The 19,669-nt window shown below is 60.3% G+C and overlaps 3 protein-coding genes across 8 annotated transcripts in view; 2 read left to right on the top strand and 1 right to left on the bottom strand.

Annotated features, from left to right (window-relative positions):
• The window catches only part of CFAP74 (cilia and flagella associated protein 74), a 64,623-nt gene extending 64,041 nt beyond the window's left edge, over nucleotides 1–582 (top strand). For all 4 annotated transcript variants that reach the window (XM_042996275.1, XM_042996276.1, XM_042996278.1 and 1 more), the window contains one exon: nucleotides 76–582. In XM_042996275.1, coding sequence (XP_042852209.1) covers nucleotides 76–177 — 102 coding nt within the window. In that variant the 3' untranslated portion in view covers nucleotides 178–582. The remainder of the gene's footprint in view (nucleotides 1–75) is intronic.
• A 2,696-nt stretch (nucleotides 583–3,278) lies between these two features.
• TMEM52 (transmembrane protein 52) lies at nucleotides 3,279–5,349 on the top strand. Its single transcript, XM_042996237.1, has 5 exons — nucleotides 3,279–3,347; nucleotides 3,433–3,476; nucleotides 3,570–3,629; nucleotides 4,192–4,370; nucleotides 4,450–5,349. Exons 1-5 carry the CDS (start codon nucleotides 3,282–3,284, stop codon nucleotides 4,623–4,625), a joined length of 525 nt encoding a protein of 174 aa, XP_042852171.1. The 5' UTR covers nucleotides 3,279–3,281; the 3' UTR covers nucleotides 4,626–5,349.
• A 43-nt stretch (nucleotides 5,350–5,392) lies between these two features.
• CALML6 (calmodulin like 6) lies at nucleotides 5,393–18,048 on the bottom strand. 3 transcript variants are annotated; one of them, XM_042996362.1, is made up of 6 exons: nucleotides 17,995–18,048; nucleotides 16,881–17,004; nucleotides 6,024–6,198; nucleotides 5,770–5,914; nucleotides 5,592–5,692; nucleotides 5,393–5,519 (listed from the first exon to the last, which is right to left on the bottom strand). In XM_042996362.1, the coding sequence occupies exons 2-6, from the start codon at nucleotides 16,884–16,886 to the stop codon at nucleotides 5,473–5,475; spliced, it is 474 nt and encodes a 157-aa protein (XP_042852296.1). In that variant the 5' UTR covers nucleotides 16,887–17,004; nucleotides 17,995–18,048; the 3' UTR covers nucleotides 5,393–5,472. The 3 variants fall into 3 exon arrangements, with proteins under 3 accessions (XP_042852296.1, XP_042852295.1, XP_042852297.1); XM_042996361.1 differs by having other exon boundaries at nucleotides 17,858–18,044; XM_042996363.1 differs by lacking the exons at nucleotides 16,881–17,004; nucleotides 17,995–18,048 and adding an exon at nucleotides 6,851–7,099.
• Between the last annotated feature and the right edge of the window lie 1,621 nt (nucleotides 18,049–19,669).

Below are 19,669 nucleotides of genomic sequence, written 5' to 3'. Positions count from 1 at the left end.
CTGTTGGGCGGGCCCTGGGCAGGTGAAGTGGGCAGTCGACTGAGGGGCTCCTTCCTTCCTCCCCGCCCGTTCCAGCTGGATCATCCACTCGTGGTGTCAGCCCTGCTGCAGCTCAAGGGGGATGTGAAGGAGACTTACAAGGTCTTCTTTGTAGCCCAGGTGGTGAGCGGCCCCTGAGGCCACAGGAGTCTCTCCACACACCTCCTGCTCTCTCTTGAAGCCCTCCTGTGGTCCGCAAACCAGGCCAAGCCACCCACAGGCCTGGGACCTGGGCATCCCCTGCTGGGCAAACTCAAACGTGCAGCCCTCTTCATGGCCCTATGGCCGGGGCACCCCAGCCCTGCAGGCATGGCTGCCTCCTGCTGACCTGGACCCAGCAAGTCTAGAGGCCAAGAGCACCCCTCCCTGGCCCCGCTGAGAACAAGGCAACAAGGCCAGTCCTACCCACACGTACTCTTACCCTGAGCCCCTCAGAGCCCCCAGCCCCACCAGTACCCTCCTGCCCAGCCTTTAGAAGCCCTGGTGCGGGGAAGAGCTGCCCCCACAAGTCTGCCAATAAACCTTCTGAGCTGCTTCGTACAGGCCTGCAGTGTGGGATGCACACTGAATGAGAGATGGGGACAGAGCCCTGGGGAGGCAGCCCCGTGCCTTCTACCCTACCCCACCCCCACCATGCACACAGATCAGTCCATATGATGAACTCTGCCCCTCTGGAGGGTGGGTGCCTGGAGCATTGGGGGAACAGGTAGCAGGACAGGGTGCTGGGGGTAGAGGGCTGGAGTTGAGACAAGCCCAGACCTAGGAGGCCCATCAAGGAGGGAGAAGGGTACAGGCGGCTTCAAAGCCAGGGTGACCCCTTAGGCTTCTCTGCTGCTCCCAAGTTTCAGGTTCCCTGGTGACCCTAAGCAAGGAGGGACCAAATGTGGGGGACTCATGCTCGTGTCCTCCTTCAGAGCTAAGCTGGGGTCCGGGGTGAGACCCAGAACATGAGTTTGGTTTTCCATTTTTCTGGAACGAGTCCAGGCTCAGCCTTCTGGGCTCCAACAGGTCCTTCAAGGTAGAAGCCCCCACAGGCCATACAATACTCTTTGGAGTTCAGAATGTACCCATACCCCAGCCCCTGCCTTCTGGATAGTGCTGGTTGGACAGCGACCCCACAGAGCGCATCCAGTCTGGCCCCCCATGCACAGCATAGGCAACCCACCAAGCCTAGTCTCGCACCTGCCACCAGGAGAGCAGGAATGGAGGGTGTGATGCATCTGGGGACCATCCTGGGCACAGGCTTCGGGATACCAGCTTGGAGCCACCTGCCCTAGCCCCGGTTCCTTGGTGCCCTTCATCCCTGGAAGCCTGCCATCTCCCTAACCTCAGGCCAGTGACAGTGACCCTAAAGTACTGTTTTGCAGGACTTCTGTCTGTGCCCTCACCAGTGCTGTCCAGCCATAGCCCAAGCCACTTTCTCACTAGGTAAGAGGAGAAGGCAGGTCCAGCAGCCCAGGCCAAACCCAGGCTCCAGGAGGGCCTGCTCCCTGCAGGCCATGGTCCTTGCGTCCTGCTCTGGCTAGTGGGCAGGAGGGGTAAGCCACTGTCTTGTAAACCCCGGCCTAGCTCTCCTGCTAACAGGCCCTGGTACTCACTGGCCAAGGCTCTGTCTGAACTCCTGTGCACTGGCTGGACTTCTGTCCATCCTTCTCCCTCCCATCCTGAGTTGGGCCTCCCAAGGCAGTGAAGGCGAGAAGGAGGAGGAAAGATGGTCAGGAGCCAAACTTAGCCAGCTTGGCTACAGCAGGGTGAGCAAGGGGGCCCTTGCGGGGGTGGAGGGGGGTGGGGGGGCCTGGCACAGCCTGGAGGTGTGGGACAGCTTCCAGGCAAAGCCCAGGTCAAGATCAAGCAAGATCAAAGAGCAGGTGCCTGGCAGGTCCAGGTGGGAGAGCCAAGCCCAGGAGGCCCTCCCAATGTGGGAGATGCCTGTAGAGTATGTCTTGAGTGCAATTAAGAATCTAGAAATCTAGAAGAGATGAACAATAGAGAAAAAAAAAATTTGGCAATCCATTTAGAAGGTCCAACATCTGGGGCGCCTGGGTGGCTCAGTCGGTTGAGTGACCGACTTCGGCTCAGGTCAAAAGTGGAGGCGGGGGGTGCCTGGGTGGCTAAGTCGGTTGAGTGTCTGACTATTGGCTTCAGCTCAAGTCAAGATTTCACAACTTGTGGGATCGAGCCCCCCATCAGACTCTTCACTGACAGCATGGAGCCTGCTTGGGATTCTCTCTCTCCCTCTCTCTCTGCCCCTGCCCTGCTCTCTCTCTCTCTCAAAATAAATAACCTTTAAAAAAGAAAAAGAAAAGAAAGGTCAAAGGTAGCTTCTCTCCCCCCCCCCCCCCCCACTCTCCCCAAACAAGACAGACCACCCTGCATCTTGCTGTACCAACCTCCTCCCTTAGCGTGACCACCGGTGGTGGAGCAGAGGGGAGAGGAAACCGACCAGCGCACTCAGCCTGGTGAGAAGAGCGGGGAGGTGCCAGAAATGGCCCCCAGTCTTTCCTAGAAGAATGGACAGCGGGCATTGTCACGGCCAGGCCCAGACACCACAGAGGCCACATTCCCTGGGTTGAGCATGGCTTTCAAGGCGAAGTGCGCCTGAAACGTGGTTTGCTTCCAGGGTACCGCAACGGCCGGGAACCAGGGTTGGAATCCGGGTGGGCTTGGCCCGGGCAGCCCCAGGCAGTGAGCGCCCGCAGCGCGCCACCAAAATAAATACCGTTGAACAACACGCTTAGAACCCCCCAGAGTCTTGACTGTTGAAACCCTTCACCTTGAGCGCCGCGGTGTGTGAGTTGGCCCACATGTGTCCTGGCTGCCGCCCTCCGAAGCCACACACCCTGTGCAGCCCTGGGCACAACAGGGCTGGCCCGGTCCGCACCGAGCCTGACTGCAGGACAGGCCTGGCCCGGCCGGGATGGGGGCTCTGCACCGCGCGGAGGGCGAGAACCTCCCCCACCCCGCGACCCGAGGCTCTGAGACGCGGAGGAGACGACCCGGCGGTCGCGGCCGTGCGGCGGGACCCATATTGGGCGCGGCTTCAAGGGGCGGTGCCTCTAGTGGGCGGGGCTCTAGGTCGGGGGCTCCGGGGTGTGGCCACGGGACCGGGCCTCCGGTGGGCGGGGCCTGCAGGGGCGGGGCCTCGTGAAGCGGCTCTGCTGTCGTGGGGCGGGGTCTGCGCGGGGCGGAGCCTCCATAAAGGGGCGCGGCGGGCGGGCTCAGGCTCCCTGTCCGTGCCGAGCATGGTAGTGGGGGTGCCGGCCGCCCGGGGGCTCCTGCTGCTGCCGCCGCTCCTGCAGCTGCCGCAGGTGGGTCGGCGGCGCTCGGCGCGGGCACCGCGGGGCGGGTGTGAGCTCGGCGCGCCCCGGCCCGGGCTCACCCCTGTCCCCACAGGTGGCGCTGGGCTTCGGAGACGGCAGCTGCGACCCCTCGGACCTGTAAGTCAGGGGGGTGGGAGCCGGGGCCTGGCCCCGCCCTGTCGGGAGGCTCGGGCGGGGCGCTCGACCCTGCTGGTGCCCCACCTGCTCCAGGTGCCGCCGTCCCCGCAGGTGCCCGCCCCAGGCCCGCTGGAGCAGCCTGTGGCACGTGGGGTAAGTGGAGGCCTCGGCGCCGAGCCGGGTCCGACGGTTCTCCCCTGGCCGGGCCCACCAGACCCCGAACCCTCTCGGCTGAGTCGCCAGGACCTCCTGCCCTCAGCACCAGGGCAGCCAGCCTCCCACGTGGGCCCTGCCCCGATCCGGGACAGCTCTGGGCACACAGGCCCTTGGCTGGACTTCCTTTCACCGCTTGCTTCCCACCCCCTCCTTCCTCACCCCTGCAGGAGGCCCCCTTGAGCGCGGTCATCGGTCTGGGCACAGGATTGTGCAGATGGCCTGGGACAGTGTGTCCTGGGAGTGAGCCCAAGGCACTTGTGGCCAGCCCTGGAGACAGCCAGGACAGGCCCAGCAGCAAGAGGCCAGGAGGGGCCAGCTCCTCAGGCCCAGCTCTGGCCTGGTGAAAGGTCTCTGGCCTGGAGAGACACTGGTTCTCTGGTTTTCTTTTATCCTGCCCGTTGTCCTGTCTTGGGCAGTCGGGCCCTGACTGCCCCTGGGGAGCAGGCTCCTGGTGGCCAGGGGTCAGTCCAGTGGTAGGCTCCCGCTCCTCCCTGCACAGGCTTATCTTACTCGCTGTCCTTCTGCTGCTGCTGTGCGGGGTCACAGCCAGCTGTGTCCGGTTCTGCTGCCTCCGGAAGCGGGCACACACCCAGCCACACCTGCCAGCAACACCTCAGCCTTGTGGCCTGACGGTCAGCCCTACAGACAGTGACAGCCCGGTGCACAGCACTGTGACTTGTGAGTGCCTGCAGGGGGAGTGGGGGGGCGAGTGAGAGCCAGACTTATCCCCACACAAACCCACTCTGGTTCCCTGCAGCTTACAGTTCTGTGCAGTATCCGCTGGGCACGCGGCTGCCTCTGCCCTTTGGGGAGCTGGACCTCGACTCCATGACCCCTCCTGCCTACAGCCCGTATGCCCCTGAGCTGCCACCCTCCTATGAAGAGGCTGTCAAGATGTCCAAACCCAGACAGGAAGAGCCACCCTCCTCTTAGTAACCCAGTCCTCTCCCCGGGGCCTGAGGCCTAGAGACATCGGCAGGGCCCCGGGAGCCAGGCTCCGGTGCCCAGCACCCCTGGCTGTAGCCCTGGTGCCCCTCAAAGGCAGAGGAAGGTCCTCTTGAACCTCCCAGTGCTGCCAGCCACCCCGTGCTCAGAGGGACCCGGTGCGAGGGCACTTGCAGCCGGGGACCCCCCAGCACACCCCTACCACCCTTCCCCAGGGAAGGCTGGCCGTCCGCACATTGCTGTAGCCCTGGCCTCGTTGCTGTGTAACGCCAGGCAGCCAAGCCGGCCGGCCTTGTGTTGGCCACACACACACACACACACACACACACACACACATACACGCACACACACACAGGCATGCACACGAGGGCTGCTGCATTCAGCCCTGACCCCACAGGCCTAAGCCTCAGGCTGGCCGTGACAACCCCGGCTTTTGGAGACAGAATAAAATTTGTCCCTAAGTGATCTCCCTCTGTAGGGGCTCCGGGAGGGGCCTGTGGGTGGTCACCCCCCTCCCCCATGCAGGCAGGCAGGGCAAATGGTAGTCTTCGCCCTGCCCCCAACCTGGCCTTCAGGCTGCCGTCCAGAGCCCAGAGCTGGGCAGCGGGAGGGACGGGCCATGTGCCATGGCTGCCTGGACAAAACCCTCTCCTCTCTCCAGACCCACATCTCTGTCAGCCCCTCCTTTCTGGGCTATGGACAGTAAAGCACACATGAGTCTGTCTGGAGTGTTTATTGGCTGGAGGGGGGGGGGGGGGCAGGCTGGGCCGCAGCGTGGGCCGCAGCAGGCAGTGGCCTTCTTCGGGCAGGCCTCCCGGGGCCATAGCACCTGCTCCTACTGGACCAGCTTGAAGGACTCTCCGGTCATCATGGCCACAAACTCTGGGAGCGGGAGGACAGGTCAGCCACCGGCCTGGCCCAGCCACCCAGCTCCCAGGCCCGTCCCCGACTCACCCTCATAGTCAATGGTTCCGTCTCCATCCTTGTCGGCCTCCTTCATCATCTGCTCGGCCTCTACCTCATTGAGGGGCTCACCTGCATTCATGAGCACGTACCTGCGGGGCCCCCACACTGAGTGACAGCCCACAGCGTTCCGGCCCTCGCCCACCCCCTGCCCAGCCCCAGGCCCTACTTGAGCGTGTTCCAGTCGATGTAGCCCTTGCCCTCCTTGTCGAAGACACGGAAGGCCGCCCTCAGCTCGCCCTCCTGGTTCTGGGCCTTCTCCCAGTAAATCCCCATCAGGGCCAGGAAGCTGTCACAGTTGAAGAATCCTTTGTCTGCAGGGAGCAAGCAGAGGGCCAGGCCGCGTGAGGGCGGGCGGCTGCAGCCCTCCCTGCTCACGCTCGCGGGTGACCCCCAGCCGCCCTGCCCCCTGCCCGGCCTCACTGTCTCTGTCCACGTCCTTGGCCATGGAAGCCAGCTCGCTCTTGGTGGGGTTGATGCCCAGCAGGCTCATGAGCCGCTCCAGCTCCGCCGTCTTCACCTCCCCGTTGCCCTCCTCGTCGAACATCTCAAAGACCCCCTTGTACTCCTTGATCTGCTCGGCCGTCAGGCGCTCCGTCTACGGGGACAGCCGCCCGGCTTCACCAGGGCCCCCCTCTGCCCCCCCGTCCGAGGGAGCTCGGAGGCCCCGGCACATGTGGCACAAGGCACCCCGCCCCGTCCATCCGTCCGGCAACCCGTCGAGGCCTGTGGTTACAAAAGGAGGCCCCCGGCCCAGAGCGGCTTCCGGATAAGGCGGCACAAGCGACGGGTCTCAAGGAGGGAGCGGGAGTCCGCCAGGCAGGGTAGAGGGACGGGCACGAGGGGCAGAGACCAGGTGTGGGACACCGAGGCTCGGGCCAGCCACGGGAGGGAGGACCGGCTGCGCCAGGCCCAGTCTCTGGGACGAAGGCAGGGGACACCAGGTGAGACCGGGCGAAGGGCACCGTGGGGGAGCACGACACAGGTCAGGGTGGAGGACCCCAGCCTGTTGTGGCGTTTCCAGGGGTAGTCTAGCCCCCGACAGCCCTGCCTGTCACTGCCATCGCAGCCTTCAGAAAGGGCTGCTCTGTCCCGGCCCCCACTCCGCCCCTTCCCTCTAGCCCGTGCCGGTGCCTGGAGGCACTGACCCGTCCTCTCTCCCCCCGGGCCCTGCCCCCAGCTCCCGTTCCACCACCGGGAGCCCACCGGGAGCCCACCGTGGCTCCGCCGGGTGCCGGGACCAGGCTCACCATGTCTGTGGCTGGCTGGGAGAACACCTCTCGGTGGCACCAGATCTGCTGTGCACACAGTACGAGGTATGGGGTGTCGGCAGCATTTTAGCTGGGCCCAGCTGCCTGGGGTCCCCAGGGTCCGGATTCCAAGAGCCTTGTATGGCCAGGAGATCCCGCAGCCCTATTTGGGGGCAGGTTTGGCCCCGACCCACAAAGCCCCTTTCCGGCCTGCCCTGGCCTGGGCATCCCCTCACCCCGAAGCTCCCCCTCGGATCCTAGGTCCCAGGTGAGGCCCCTGCCCCAGCCTCAGCCGTTCTGCCTCAGAACCCTCTCAGCCTGTCGTCGCTTCAGTTGTGAGGGTTCTTTTGGGATGCCCACCCTGGCCAGGTGACGCTCTCGTATCCCCGCGGGCCAGATGCTTCGCAGGCACTCTCTGAAGGCAGGTGGGGAGAACACACCAGGCCGGAGCGCCCCCCCCCCACCCCTCGCAGAAGGGGCTAGGGGTCTGCAGCCCAGGGAGGAGACAGCTGGACACGGGGTGGAGGCAAGAGGGGGTGGGACAGACGGGACCAGGGCGCTTCACCGGCTCCCGGGAGGCCAGACCAGGTTTCCTCTGCGCGGCCAGAGGCTATTCTGGGGTTTCTCCGAGAAACCTGACCTCCCTTCCACTCAGAACAGCAAAGCTGGCTCTCAGGGGAGCCTCGTGGCCAGGCTGTTCGGTGACAAGATGTCTCAGCGGCACACACACCTGCGTACGTGTGCTGAGCCCTCGCACACGCACCGTCACGTCCAGCGAGCGCCTCCCTGCTCCCCCCACCCACCGGCAGTGGGCACAGGGCTGGCAGGTGCTGGTCGGAGCCCCAGGGGCTGAGGGGCGCCTCCCGTCCCTGCCTCCGGCCCCCCTGCACCGGGGAGGGTCGCAGATGGGCTCCCACCTAATTGCCCCCGCCCCCCTGCACGGCCCCCGGAGTCACGTGGGCACACGCCTGCCTGACGGATCCGAGCAGGTGGGGTGCGCCCGGCCCCGCCCGCTCGGCTCTGGGCCTGACTGGGTATCCGAAGCCTCCGGGACTTACCCCGCTGAGGCCCAGGCCAGCTGCTGAGGCCGCAAGATTTGTGCTGACGGACGGGATGGCTCCGGCGGGCACAAGACCAGCGGGCCTCGGGGACAGGGGCGCGGCAGAAGCTGGCCCCAGGTCTGGGGGCGTGGCCCGCCTCCGCCCTGGCTGCTTGCTCCGCCCGCTGGCTCCAGGCCTGGTGATGAGGAGGAAAGACTTTCCCACCCCTTCCCTCGAAGATGTCAAACTACAACAGGAGTCCGAAGTACGACAGCTCTTCCGTGACACTCGTCCCATCTATGAGCCCAAACGACACGTGAGGAAGTCAGTGGGGACCGAGAGCGAGACCGGGTCGGGCGCCAGGAGCAGGACGGCCTGACGGCTGATTTCACGCTCTCTCCAGGGCCGCGGTGCCCAGAGTTGTCCAGACACCGGTGAGGTGTTGCCGTGAAGGGTTTTTTCATATATATTGATTGCAGTGGTGAAGCTAATGTAAAGTATCACTCGGAAAGGGGAACTGACATTCATTAAACATCTATCACAGACCACGATCTTTTTTTTTTTTAATGTGTGGCAACCACACACCTACACACAAGCACGCACATAAAAATTTCCATCCTGACCGTTTGTGAGTGCACAGCTCAGGGGCATTGAAAATTGAGCACATTCACACTGCTGTGCAACCATCCCCACTGTCCATCTCCAGAACTTTCCATCTTCCCAAACTGAAACTCCCCATTAAACACTAACCTCCCAGCCCCTGGCGCCCACCATCGACCGATCTCCATGGATCTGACTCCTGCAGGCCCTTCATATAAGTGGACTCATTCAGGATTTGTCCTTTCGGACGGGCTTGCTTCACAAAGCACGATGTCTTCAGGGTCCATCCATGCTGAAGCAGGTGCCAGCATTTCCTCCTTTTTAAGGTGGAATAACATTCCACTGGACAGAAAGAACACGAAGCTTTCCTAGGTGTGATTAACATTTAAATCAGCAGATGACCCTCGTCATGTGGGTGGGCCTCATCCGATCAGTTGAAGGCCTTAAGAGAAAAGACTGAGCTCCCCAGAGGAGGAGGGAATTCTGCTCCGGAGGGCCTCTGGGTTCGAGCTGCAACATCAGCTCCTTCCTGGGTCTCCAGCTGCACTCGCCAACCCCACAGTCGCCACAACTGGAGCCCATTCCTCAAAATAAATCACCCCTGTCCCTCACTTTCTCCCTGCCACCCACCCCTAGTGGTCTGTTTTTCTGGAGATCCCCGGCTGATACAGAAGGCCATCGAGGGCAGTGCGTTCCAAGAACCTGGGCACCTGTGCACGTGCCCCCGGGGCCATCCTCCGACCGCAGGGCACACGGTGTTTCCTCCAGGCAGGTCCGGAAGGGAGGCTCAGGCACCTGCAGGGAGCAGCTGAACTCACAGACTGAAAACCCAGGCCAGGTTGTGGTGAAAGACTGCATGTGCTTCCCCAGTGACCCCTTCCTGGAAGAGAGAGGCCCGTAGACTTCTCCGGGGTCCCCGGGGTCCTCCGGGGTCCCCGGTGGGAAGACGCCACGAGGCCCCCCACCCCTCCGGGGCAGCCTCAGGGGCGGACCAGCTGTGCCGCCGCGGGGCCCAGGTGGAGCCTCGGAAGGGGTTATCGCTCCCGAGTCCGCATGGCTGGCCTGAGGCTTCCTGCTGCACAGCCGACTTCCCACACCCGATCCTGCCCCCTCCCTGCCTCTGGGACTGACCCCTGTGCGTAGCGTGAACGCAAACCCCATCCCGGGGTCGGCTTCCTGAGGGCCCACTCCGCAACTAGAAGGGGTATTGGAAATGGATTCCTCGCCGCCCGGCTGCAACGAGGTGCCGCTGGGGTCGGGCACACACACGCCTCCCTAGTGGCCCACCCGCCCCAGCTGTCACTGTGGCGATCGGGCAGGATGGGCCAGAGACCAGGTGGCCGCTGCCCAGCCCCTGACCGTTGTCAGAACCTCGACAGGGAAAGCTGGGACCTCGCCGTGTGGGTGGAGGACATCCAGGTGGGTGTCCTTCGGAACATTCTGCCTCTGCAGGGTTTGCTCACCTCTCCCTGGGAAGAGCTGCACCCCCGCCCCCCGCCGAAATAGAATGCGGAGGCCTCATCATCCCCCCCCCCCTTACCAATCCCCGGCAACATTTGTCCCCTTCAGGACATCCACCTCCGCTCCTGGCCACTGGGCTGACACCCAGGGTTAAATTGCAGCATAACCGGGCTGGGGATGAGCTGGGTCTGACAGCTCAAGGACAGCGGAGGATGGAGAGACCGATGGGCTGTGTTGGCAGGAGCCGGGGACACGGGCGGCCCCCGCGGCCCCGCTGAGGGGCCGGAGCACGAGCCAGGCAGGTGTGAGACCCTACACGTACCAAGGGTTCTCAAAGCCCCCTTCTTCTTGCGGCTCCTGCCTGAGGCTTCCTGAGCCAGCACAGGGCAGGCCACAGTCCGGAACCCACACGCTGCACGGTGCCTGCAGCCAGCCCCCTCGCCCACCGGCAACGGCGTGCACCCGTGACACGTCTCCCCTGGGTCCCAGTGTGCTGAGTACGGTTGCCCAGGAGTGCCCCCTCCCCACCCCCTCTTACCTCATACGCCCAAGAAAAATTCCGTGCCCTAGTCTTGAGTCTTTGTTTCAGGGTCCACAAGGGGAGCCTGGACCAGGGGAGTAAAAACAAGCCAGCCCCGGACCATCAACCGTGGCAGGTGGTCAGGAATGCAAGTGTAAGATCCCAGGCCTGTTCAGGAATGGCCAGCGCCGGCGACTGAGGTGAAAATGTGATGTGAGGGGTGCCTGGGCGGGGGGGGGGGGGGGGGGTGCTCCGTCAGCTGAGCGGCTGACTTCGGCTCAGGTCATGATCTCGCGGTTCATGGGTTCGAGCCCCACGTCCGGCTCTGGGCTGACAGCTCTCAGCCTGGAGCCTGCTTCGGATTCTGTGTCTCCCTCTCTCTGCCCCACCCCTGTTTGTGTGCTCTCTCTCGCTCTCTCTCTCTCTCTCTCAAAAACAAACATTTTTTAAAAATTTGTTAATGTAATGTGAAACTTTAAGGTAACCGCTAAAATAATAGAAATAAGTTGCATCAAGTCCACATCTGTGGAGGGAAAAAAGAATAAAGAAAATGTAATGAACCTAACAAAATGCAGGACAGAAGACAGAAGCCTGAGAAAAGCAGCATAACTTGAAAGCAGAAAGTAATGTCATACAAGTAAACCGAGCCACCTGACAGAGCTCCCGGGGGCCAGGGCTGGAACAATGAGAGCAAGAAATGAATCAAGCAAGATTGGATTATAACCGCATATATCCATTGTGCACGGAAGCATGACACCAACAGACCGGAAGAAAATACCCACAAACCCCATCTCTGATGAGGGAGTCGTGTCCAGAATACGTAAGGGATTCCTACAACTCGGGGCGCCTGGCTGGCTCAGTCGGCAGAGCATGTGACCCTTCCTCTCAGGGTCACGAGTTCAAGCCCCACATCGGGCATGGAGTCTACTTTAAGAAAATACGTTAAAAAAAAAAAAATTCCTACACCTCAACAACAACAGAAATAACCCAATTAAAAATGGGCAAAGGACTTGCATAGACATTTTTCCAACAGGAGATCCACACGTGGCAAAGAAGCACACGGAAAGCTCGCCGTCACTAATCATTAGGAAAATGCAACTCAAAACCACAGTGACTTATCCCTTCCCACCCAGTAGGATGGCTATTCTCAAAAAACAGAGAGCGACAAGGGTTAGGGAAGAGGCGGAGAGATCGGGACCCTGTGCACAGACAGACGGTGGGAATGCGAGATGGCTGCGTGGAAAAGTCTGGCGAGTCCTCAGAAAAGTAGACGTAGGATGACCACGCGATCCACGTATGTACACAAGAGAACTTCGAGCAGGGGGATCCACGTCCGCCTGTGTTCATAGCGGCATTATTCACGATACATAAAAGGTGGACACAACCCAAAGCACCCCAAGGGAGGGATGGATGGATGGAGACACGAAACATAGTGTATGCATATGTGATAATAAAAATTATGCGTCAGCTCCACTGGGCTAAGGGCCCCCAGACAGCGGCGGAGCGCTATTTCTGGACGCGTCTGTGAGGGCGTCTCTGGAAGAGATAAGCGTTTGGTTCTGTAAGCCGACTGTCCTCGCCAAGCCAGGTGGGCCTTGTCCAGTCCGGTGAGGGCCCAAACGGAACGAAAAAGACAGAGGAAGGGTGAGTTTGCTCTCTGCCTGCCTGGAACGTCCTGCCTCTCTGGCCTTCGGACTCAGACTGAATCACCACGGGCTCTCCCGGGGCCGCAGCCCGCAGAGGGCGGAGGGTGGGACGCCGTGGCCTGCACAGCTGCGTGGATCAGTTCCTGCGATCAGTGTCCTCAGCTCAGCGTGCGCGTGTGCGTGCACGTGCATGTGTGTGCGTGCACGTGTGTGCACGTGTGCGTGTGTGCATGTGCGTGCGTGCGTGCGTGTCCTGTTTCTCTGGAGAACCCGCATAGAATGTACAATGGAATCATTCAGCCATGAAAAGGAAGAAGATGCTGGCAGCTGCTACAACGCGGATGCACCTGGAAGACACTATACTCAGTGAAACAAGCCAGTCACAAAGGACAAATACTAAGAGAACATCCAGATGGCCAACAGACAAATGAAAAGATGCTCAACGTCATTAGTCATCAGGGAGATGCAAATCAAAACCACCATGAGATGTCACCTCACACCTGTCAGAACGGTAGAATCAAAAACACAGATGGGGCACCTGGGTGGCTCAGTGGGTCGAGCCTCTGACTTCAGCTCAGGTCGTGATCTCACGCTCATGAGTTCGTGCCCCGTGTCGGGCTCTGTGCCGTCAGTTCGGAGTCTGCAGCTGCTTCGGATTCTGTGTCTTGCCCTCTCTCTGTCCCTCCCCCACTCACGTTCTGTCTCTCTCTGTCTCTCAAAAAATGAATAAACGTTAAAAAAAAATTTTTAATATTTTACCACTACAATAAACATAAATATTGATGAGTCCATATTGGTATAAGTGATTCATAAATAAATGGGGGAGAAGAGCCACCTCTCCCGTACAGAATTCCAAATAATTCATGTAGTTATTCTAGCCTCACGGAGGGGGGGACACAACCCAGGCCCCAACAGTGACTTCCCTCCACAGAGTATGGAAACGGAGAACCAGGTGCTGCCCCCCTCAGGTGATCAAGGTCAACATGGCAGGGACGAGTCACCCCCAATATGATGTGGCGAGAGGGCACTGCACCCCCGCTGTGGTCCTCCTGAAACCCACACCCCCAGTCTAATCATGAGACAGCACCGGACAAATCCCAGGAGGGGCACGTTCTACAAAGTGTCCTGACCAGCGCTCTTGAAAACTGTCAAGGACATTAAAATAAAGAGAAAGTCTGAGAAACTGTCACAGCCCAGAGGAGCCCAAGGAGATGTGATGACTTCACGCGGGATGGGATCCTGGGACATAAGGAGGACGTTTGTTAAAAACCAAGGAAATCTGAATAAAGCAAGGACTTTAGTTAAGAATAGTATGCCAATACTGGTTGCTGGTGACAAAGTCAAACGTACCGTGCTAGGAGGATAGTCCTATCACAGGTGTGAAGTGTGAAGTGCATGGGAACTCTGTACTCTCAGCAATTTTTCTGTAAATCTAAAACTGTTCTAAAAATAAAGTTTATTTTTTTAATGTTTGTTTATTTTTGAGAGAGAGCGCAAGCGGGGGTGGGCAGAGAGAGAGAGAGGAAGACACAGAATCCGAAGCAGGTTCCAGGCTCCCAGCTGTCAGCACAGAGCCCGCCGGGCGAGTGGGGCGGGGGGGGGGGGGCTCGGACCCACAAACCATGAGATGACCTGAGCTGAAGTCTGACGCTTAACCGACTGAGCCACCCAGGCGCCCCCAAATAAAGTTTATTTTAAAACATAAATCTAAAAAAAAAAAATCTAAATACGTCAATAATCAAAAGAACTCATTTAAAACAATCGCCACATAAACCGAAGTCTGTCCGACTCGATAAAAACAGACCCCAGCTGCTTTCTGCTCACAGACACAACCTTCAGACAGAGGTTGCAGGAAGGCAGGCAGGGCGGGTGGCTGCACCCAGGCTGCAGGGGCGGCAGCTCCCCTCCAGGGGGCGCGTCTGGGGCGGGGAGCCCCTCCGCACCCCGCGCTCCGCACGCGTGCTAAGTCTGCGGGCGCAGCCCCAGAGCACCCTTCCTCGGCACCCCCTGGGTCTGAACATCGACCACTTATTGATCCACAAGGAAATCTCCACATTGGAGAGCGACAGCAATCTGACCGCTGCCTACCGAGATTCCGATTAATTTCGAAATCAAGACGAGAAGAAACAGCCAGAGGAGTGGCAGGGGGCTGTTTCTGCTAAGGGGGGGGCGGGGGAGGGACACAAGTTTGTCTGCAACAAACCACCGCGGCCACGGCTGATCTCTTCCTGGAGAAGGCCAGACCCGGGGCCCAAAGCCCCCGCGAGGTCCGAGGCGGGGCTTCTCTTAGCCCAGGCCCGCCCCTCAGCTAAGGCCCCGCCCCTTGCCCGTCACTCGGCGCAGGCCCCGCCCCAGACCGCACCCTGCCCCGTCACTCAGAGAAGGCCCCACCCCCGGCCCCAGGCCCGTTTCTCGGCGCTGGCCCCGCCCCCGGCCGCACCCTGTCCCGTCACTCGGCCTCAGCCCCGCCCCCGGCCCGTCACTCGGCCGGCCCTCGGCTCCCGCCCGGAAGCTGCGAGGCTGGCGGCGTCTCCACGCGTGGGCACCAGGCGGCGCTCGTGAGCCGTGCGGAGCCCGGCGGGCCGCGATTCCCCGCTAGAGGTCATTTAGGGTCTGGGGTCGGGCGGCCCCGCGTTGGAACTGGGCCAAGGTCGCCGCCTAGGCCGCTGGTGCGCGCCGCTCTCTACCCCTCGTCTCAAAGTCTTGTCTTCAAAGCCTCGCTTTTGGATCCAATTGGCAGGAGAAAAATAGACATAAACATCCCTTTTCATTCACTCCTAAGGCGGACCCCACAGGTGGCGGGCCTTGGGGAAGGGCACAGGCTGTGGGAAAGTGGAGTCTTCGGCGGTCTTGGGCTGACCTCCGACCCGCATGTGCAGGCCCCCAGGTAAGCCCTTGAGCCAGGGGGACCACAGCCACACGCACACACGCCCCGCCCCGCCTTGGGCTCCCGGGACACGGCCTGGCTGCTGTGTGACCCTCCTGGCCGTCGGGGGGGGGGGGGGGGGGGGCGGGCTCAGCAGGTGCCTGGAAGTCCTGTGCTCCCTACCCCTGCTCCTCCCACACCTCTGAGACTCTTCCTGCTCCCTTTCCGTCTTGTTTGCACGTGAACACACCAAGGACGTGGTGTCCAAAGCTAAAAGAGGTTTCAAATGCATGGAGAGCCTCTGGGGCACCTGGGTGGCTCAGCTGGTTGCGCACTGGCCTCTTGATCTCACAGTTTGTGGGATCGGGCCCTGAGTTGGGCTCCGCGCTGAGTGTGGAGCCTGCTTGGGATTCTTTCTCCCCCTGCCCCTCCCTGCTCATGCTGTTTGCAAAATAAACTTTAACAAACATATGTCGAAGGGGTGCCTGGGTGGCTCAGTGGGGTAAGCGTCCGATTCTTGACTTCGGCTCAGGTTATGATCTCACGGTTTGTGAGTCTGAGCCCTGCAACCAGCTCTGCGCTGACACTCGGAGCCTGCTTGGGGTTCTCTCTTTCCTTCCCTCTGCCCCTCCCCTACCTGTGCTCTCTGTCACAAAAATAAATAAATTTACAAAATAGAAATATGTGTATATGTGTGTACATATGTAAAGCCTCGGACTTCTGTCGCGGAGTCCCAGTGGGCCCAGCAGCCAGAGGGGGGCAGCGGCCTGAAGGTCTGCCCTGCACGGAGGGGAAACAGGTTCCAGGTAAAGCCCCTGGGGGGGGTGGGGGGCGCTTAGCCTAAGGCAGCACCCATGGCCTGTGGGGCACCCCTGGCCCTGGCCTCAGTCGTGTTGCAGGTGGTGCCCAGTCGGGGGTGACCCACAGCCCCTCACCCTGCACCCTCTTCAAGGGCTTCCTCCCCATTGTCTCTCTCAGAAGTCTGGGCACCAAAGTGCCTACCCAAGGCCTGGGCCCCGGGGCCACCAGGGGCTGCTGGAGGAGCAGTGGGGGGCAGGGGGGGGACAGACAGGCCCTTAGGAGTGGGATCCAGCAGACTGAGCCACTCCCCCCACCAGGGCACTCCAGAGCAGGTCTGGGCATGGGACTTGGGCAGATGCCCAGGGGAATATAGCAGGGCCCAGCAGGTCCCCGACACACGTCACAGTGAGAGCTCCAGGGCCCCTGGCACCAGGCAGCCGCCCCGCGTGCCTAGCCACACCTGCTGGTTTCCAAAACACCCGGTGCCTGCAGGCCCAGCCTCCCCGGGAGGGGCAGCCCAAGGGCCCGCGGTGCTCCTGACTCCTGTCAGCACCCCTGCTGCTTGAGGTCCCAGCCCCCCACTTCCTCTTCCACCTCCTCAGGCCCCAGGTCCCCCAGTCTCTGGCACCACTGCCCTTGCACACCATCTTCTCCAGGCCACGTGGCCCCAGGTCCCACCCTGCCCTCAGCGCCCCTTCCAGGCAGGCCTTGCATCACCTCCCAGGCGTCCATGGGCTGGGCCTCAGGGACAGGATTCTTAACAAACAGCCTCAGGCGCCAGGAGTACTCCTGAGTTGAGCTGAGGCCAGCCACCCAGCCAGGCAGGACGGAGACCCTGAAGGCTGGGAGATGGGGGGGAGGGGGGGGGGAGGCAGCAGGGGCCCTGCAGAAGGGCAGTGTTCGTCCCCCTACCCCCTGCCTTCCCCAGAGCACATGGTGCCTGGCCTGAGTGTCACGTGCCCACTTGACTTGGAGCAGAGCCTAGTGGCCAAGAGCAAGCGGGGGACAGAAGAGTGTGGGGACCCAGTGACCCCCCTCCTTGCTGTTCCAGCCCACACCAAACTGCAGATAGCCTCATAGGCCCCCGCGCACTCACCTTCATTTCAGAAGATGGTTTGGGGGTTCTGGCTGTTGGGGCTGCCCTTGCGTCCTTGTTAGAGGTCCCAGGGCAATTCTGTGGTCTCTACAGGCGGGACTCACGCACGGGGCAAGAGAGCAGCCTGTCAGAGAGAAGACTTGCTAGGCAGGCGGGGGGGACCGGGGTCACTGTCTCAGCCCCCAAGGTGAAGAAGGGAAAGGTGAGGGGCTGGTCCCCCTGCGGGTGCCGACTGGGAGGAAGGGGGCCCAGCGGGACCGAGTGCAGAGGGCCCTCCAGGGAGCGAGACCCCACCCCGGCCTGTGCAGCCAGCAGCTGGTTTACTCAGGCCCCCCCCCAGGTTCTGCCCTGGGTAAGGAAGGGTCTCTGCCCCACAAGGACCAGTAAATGAGAACCAAACTGCCGAGAAGCGCAGAGAAGGGCAGTGGTGTGGGGGTGGGGCAGGTTCTCGCACCGGGGGCTTGTGGGGGAGGGCCACCGGAGTGGAGGCAGGGTGACAGCAGCCCCATCCCACCCCACCCCCTGGCTGTGCTCACACACGCGTCTCTTCCGGGCCAACTCGGGGACCCCGTAACCCCATGCTGATCCCTGCTTCCCTGGTCACGACACCCCTTCCTTCGTCTGCAAAGTCCCTACTTCTCCCTGGGGTGCTCTTCCTTCTCTCCCCTCTGCCCTTGAGGGGACACTGGCAGCCCAGAGACGTCCTTGGCTACGTACACTCCCCCTGGCCCTTCACCGCCCCCCCCCCCATCCCCCGGCCCTCCGCGTCCCCCACACACCCACTTCTCCGCCCAACATCTGTAAACATCTCGGGCTGGAAAGATCCAACACAGCGCACTCTCCCCCTGCCCCATCAGACTGCCTCGGCCAGCGGCCCCTCCCCACCCTCCCAGCTCACCGCCCAGCTGCTCGGACACCCTGGCATCACCCCTGCCCCGTCCGTGCCCGGATTCCTGAACCGCCACAAGCCTCCTCACCTCAGAATTCGTGGCCCTGTCCAGCCCGCCCAGCCCATCGCGCTACCCGGCACGGGGCTCACCCCACCCTGAGGCAGCCAGAGGGGGCCCTGCCCCTGCTCAGACCCCCCAGTGGTTCCCACCACTGTCCGCCTCACCGCCACAGGCCTGAACGGAGCTGACCACCACCTCCGAATGGCAGAGATTCTAAGACACCACCCACAGCCTTCTCCTCTCTGAGTTTACCTTTTTTAAGGAGTAGCTGATAAATGCCAATGGCCTTTTTTTTTCCCCAGAGAAAGAAAAGTAGTTCCTCGAATTCCTATGGCATTGCAAGGGACTCAAACTAGCCACAACAATCTTGAGAAAGAACAGAGTTGGAGAGTTGGAGGACTCACACTTCCTAATTTAAAATTTATACAGGGGCGCCCGGCTGGCTCAGTCTGTGGAGTGTGCAACTCCTAATCTTGGGGTCATGAATTCGAGCCCCGCGTTGGCCATAGAGATTACTTAAAATAAAATTAAATTGTCCACCTTGGCCTGTCCTGTGGGCCACGTGTTCCTGTGTCCTCCTCTTATTGGCCGTGGGTGAGCACCTGACCCGGTGCCCATTCATGAGCTCCTGAAACATTTCTGGCATAAAACCCACAAATCAGAGCTTTGTTTGGGCCGCCTGGCTGGCTCGGTCGATGGACTGTGTGGCTGACTCTTCATCTCAGGGTTGTAAGTTCGAGCCCCACATTGGGTGTAGAGATTACTTAGGAATAAAGAAAAGGGGCCTCTGTGTGGCTCAGTTAAGGATCCAACTCTGGATTTCAGCTCAGGTCAATATCTCAGGGTCGTGAGATCAAGCCCCACATCAGGGTCCACACTGACAGCACGGATCCTCCTTGGGATTATCTCTCTGCCTCTCTCTGCCCCCCCCCTTTCTCTCTCTCAAAATAAATAAATAAGCTTTTAGAAAATTAAATAAATAAAAAATTAAATTCAAAAATCTCAAAATAAAAAAAGTATACGAAGCCACAGTGACTGGAACAGTGTAATATTGGCATAAAGACGGTCATTTAGACACGCGGGATGCGATGGGGAGCCCAGAAAGAAACCCCCACATGTATCGTCAATTGATTTTCAGCAAGGGTGCCAAGACCATTCAACAGGGAGGGGACAGTCTTCAACAGACGGTGCTGGGAACACTGGACGTCCACGTGCAAGAGAATGCAGTTGGACCCCTGCCTCACACCACACATGAAAACTATCTCCGAGTGGATCGGAGACCTAGATGTGAGAGTGAAAACTACAAAGCTCAGGGGCACCTGGGTGGCTCAGTCAGTTAAGTGTCCGACTTCAGCTCAGGTCATGATCTTGCAGTCTGTGAGTTTGAGCCCCACGTCGGGCTCACTGCTGTCAGTACAGAGCCCACTTCAGATCCTCTGCCCGCCTATCTCTCTGCCCCTCCCCTGCTCACGCTCTGTCTCTCTCAAAAATAAACATTAAAAATAAAATTATAAAATTCTTAGAAGAAAACACAGGAGTAACTCTTCATCATCTTAGATTTGGCAATGGTTCCTTAGATGTGACACCAAAAACCACTATAACCAAGAAACAAAAAAGGAGAAAGAGATAAATTGGACTCTTTTAGAATCAAAAACTTTTGTGTACCAAATGACACTACCAACAGAGTGAAAGTACAACAGAACAGGAGAAAATATTTGCATATCATGTATCAGATAAGGGTCTAGTGTCCAGAATATGTAAAGAACTCTTACCACTCAACAACCACAATAAAAGTTCAAAAACAGGGAAAGCGGGACACCTAGGTGGCTCAGTCAGTGG

The sequence above is a fragment of the Panthera tigris genome, chromosome C1 (assembly GCF_018350195.1).
Source record: "Panthera tigris isolate Pti1 chromosome C1, P.tigris_Pti1_mat1.1, whole genome shotgun sequence".
In the NCBI taxonomy this organism is placed as follows: Eukaryota; Metazoa; Chordata; class Mammalia; order Carnivora; family Felidae; genus Panthera; species Panthera tigris.
Note: the sequence above shows the minus strand (reverse complement) of the source record. Positions and strands in the feature narration are given on the sequence as shown.